At 39.6% G+C, this 3,374-nt stretch overlaps 1 protein-coding gene across 1 annotated transcript; it reads right to left on the bottom strand.

Annotated features, from left to right (window-relative positions):
- Nucleotides 1-371: 371 nt before the first annotated feature.
- On the bottom strand, nt 372-2,209 carry LOC114662014 (myoglobin). The gene is made up of 3 exons (XM_028815296.2): nt 2,034-2,209; nt 725-944; nt 372-566 (listed from the first exon to the last, which is right to left on the bottom strand). The coding sequence occupies exons 1-3, from the start codon at nt 2,126-2,128 to the stop codon at nt 417-419; spliced, it is 465 nt and encodes a 154-aa protein (XP_028671129.1). The 5' UTR covers nt 2,129-2,209; the 3' UTR covers nt 372-416.
- Between the last annotated feature and the right edge of the window lie 1,165 nt (nt 2,210-3,374).

Genomic DNA, 3,374 nt, shown 5'->3' with positions numbered 1-3,374 from the left:
TGGGTACATAACACTGGAGGATATCAAACCAAGTTTGATCAGACCCATGGGAGTAAGTACAACCACCGATTAGTTCAGGATGGGGACAGTTAGTGGTGGAACCAACCACACTATGCTGTAGTTCCCCAACCAAACCTAGAAAGGGGCAAAAAGGACCTCATATTCAAGATCATTTAACCAAGACCTGGTGCAAACCAATCCAAGCCAGTCACATATTGGCTCCAAATCCAAAATACTGGAGCTACTGTATCCTGGTCATGACAGAACCTCCTGCCTGGAGGTGACAAGGGGTGGTTTTTAAATACCCTAGAGAACTACAGCAAACACCTGAAGGATCAAATAATTTAGTCAAATAGAAAACCCTGGGCACATTATCCCTTTTGTAGTTTTATTCTTACAGGAGTCAAAAAATCTTATCAAGACAATACATCAAATCCCAGCTCATCATAGCATTCTCCCATTTGAGTCTGAAAGGTCTTCAGCACATTCTTCAGGGCGGTTTGAGCATCAGTGCCAAAGCCTTCAATCTTCTCGCCCACCACTTCAAAAATGACATCACTGATGATCTGTAAAGGAATTACAATTCATCATTTATAGCCAAGAAACCAATTCAGTACTAAGGAAAGATCAGAACTTTGTTGTCCTAGAAGCAAACCTGGACAACCCTATGTTCTACTAAGCAAGGCAATCAGATCAAGCCGTTCCATCCAGTAAAGAGAAATACCTGAAAGTAGACCCGAGGGATCTTGTGCTGCTTGGCATGAGATTCTGCCAGATCCTTCAGAATTTTCTTGTCCTGTCCTCTGTCTTGCAGGAATTCTGTCAGCTTGCAGAGGACAATTCCCCCATGGGCCTGGAGGTCAGGATTGTTCTGGAGCTGCTCTTTGGAAAAGGCAGCAAACTTGGGGAACAGCTTCTGGCTATCTGGTTTGGTCTCAAACAAGCTGGGAATATGAAAAAGGTGAGAAGTTACAATTATCTTCCAATTTAGATACAATCCATTGTCCTACAATATGGCCATTTTACAGTTAAAAAAAGTCATTATCCAACCTGCTCTGTCCCAACACAGGGGTCTGCCGAGGCCAATCCCAGCCAGCACAGGAACAAACCCCAGGCATGTGGCCAGCCACCAAAGGACACACCAGGGCCAATTTAGGATCACCAATGCACCCAACTGGCAGGTCTTTGCAAGAAAACCCACACAACATGCAAACTCCACACAGGGAAGATAAAGGACATGAACCCAGATCTCCTTACTGCAAGGCAGCAGCACTACTACTGTGCCAACCAAAAAGGGGAGAGAAAAAAAAAAAAAAAAACCCACCCCACACACCTGATAAAGTTCACTAGGATGTGTATTTCCTCAGAGACTATACTTGACAAAGATGAATATGAGGAAAGGTTCAATGACCAAAGTACAGGTATTCAGAAGATGGAAGAACCAAATCCAATGTATGAAGTTATCCAAAAGGAAAAACATGACCATGCCTGCATTATATGCAGTAGTAATCCTATAAAAGTTAAGAATTCATTGGTAGATTACTAGTTACTTCTGGAATCTTGATGCCATAGAGGAAACATTTTATTCTGAACAGAATGCATTTTTATCTGCATTCCATGCACAGAGAAGACAGCAGCTACATTTTATGAAGCCCGTGCTTAGTCCAATTCAAAGCTTCAACCACTGGTTGCATTGCTGTTGGACAATTGGAAGTGTAAACTACACCATTGAACCTCCACACTAAGCATCAAGGACTTTAAGCAACAGTAGAAATAGCCACACAACTAACGTTTGTGACGAGCAATCTACACTTCACCATTAGATCAGTTTGTAAGAAAACGTTACATACTGCAACTTCCGTGCATTTAATGTTCATACTAAACCAGCCAAGGAAGAACAATGAAGAATGAAAAAGACCTAGAAAAATAACCACATGGTTTCAAAGATTTAAGGCTTGAAAGTCAGAAGGGAAACCTGGAGAAAAGAAAATTAATCCCTGCAACAGTATAAAAAGCATAAAATCAAAATTTACCGCTGAAGAACGATCTCCCCATAGCTTTTGGGATCAGCCTTCAAAGGACCCCAGAAACTAAGCACAGCATCATATTCCTCAGTGCTAGAACACATCGCGAAGAGACTGGAGAAGACAATAACGGACACTAGACTCCTTCAACCAAACTGCAGATCACTGACAACTGTTACTCCGACTCGCCTCCTCTACTTTATGAACCAACAGCGACTCCGCCCCCTGAGCACGTGCGCCCTGCCTGCTGGAGAAGCCGCTAATTGAAGAGACAAGACGCACACGAGACCGTCATTAATGAAAGAAGGTCTCATTACTCTATTTATTTTCAACTATACTGAAAAGAAAAATCAAGACTTAAAGAACATTCTTAATAGTTAGCAGAAGGATTTAATGCTTCGTGTTATTTTTCGTATATTATATGCAGCTAAAACCACACTCTATGTGCAGGAAACCTCATTAGCTGCTATTTTTAATTCCATCTCTATCCCAAACTACAGATGAAGGGTTTCAATTGTAGATCCTTCTTAACTGAACTTTACTTCGCTTTGTCAGCACTCCACACTGTTTATTATATCCAAATGATTTTATTTAGATTTCAATGTTACTTGAGCTTCATTTTTAGCGCAAGTTTGCAGCAACTCTAACATATTACCCTGAAAGCAAGAATACCCAAAGTCTGCTTTGAAGAAAAATCGCAATTATAAAATCCTCCTCGTTTAGCTGCTTTCACTTGCCTGAAATATTTAGGGTTTGGTGCTTTTGAAATGTTGACATCAGTAGTATCAGATTTTTGTTTCAGTTTCAAATTCAATTAATTATTTTCCTTCCAATTGTTTAATTTGCTGGTCTTTTTCCTCTTCTTCATCTTTCAGAAATACGCTGTAGTGTGAGATTTACATTTATAAGAAATATTTGTCTTTTTACCACAGCTTTAAGATCTTAAGTCTCATTTGTCATGTTCTTGTTATTTCAAAATCTGAAACAAGTGGAATTAAAATCTTAATGGTGATGATGATAATAATATTAAACCGATGATAAAAGACTAAATAATCCCAAAGCCAGTGCAAACAATCTAACAAGATTCACTTAGGGAGTTGACTTATTATTAAAATGTTTATAACAATCCTCAGCTTTTATGCAATGCTCAGTGTAATTACTTATCTAGTAATATATTGCTGCTTGCAGGGTATGAAATTGTGTGTTTGTTGGCTGGACTAATTGGCCCTGCAGTGTTCTCTTTACCTTTTGCTGTGTGTGTGTCTGTTTGTGCAGCTTTGCAGTGTAGCAATGGGAATTAAAGGTCATCACTCAAATTATAATGATGACTGCATGTCACCTTGTTATTGT

This window comes from Erpetoichthys calabaricus, chromosome 12, assembly GCF_900747795.2.
Source record: "Erpetoichthys calabaricus chromosome 12, fErpCal1.3, whole genome shotgun sequence".
In the NCBI taxonomy this organism is placed as follows: domain Eukaryota; kingdom Metazoa; phylum Chordata; class Cladistia; order Polypteriformes; family Polypteridae; genus Erpetoichthys; species Erpetoichthys calabaricus.
Note: the sequence above shows the minus strand (reverse complement) of the source record. Positions and strands in the feature narration are given on the sequence as shown.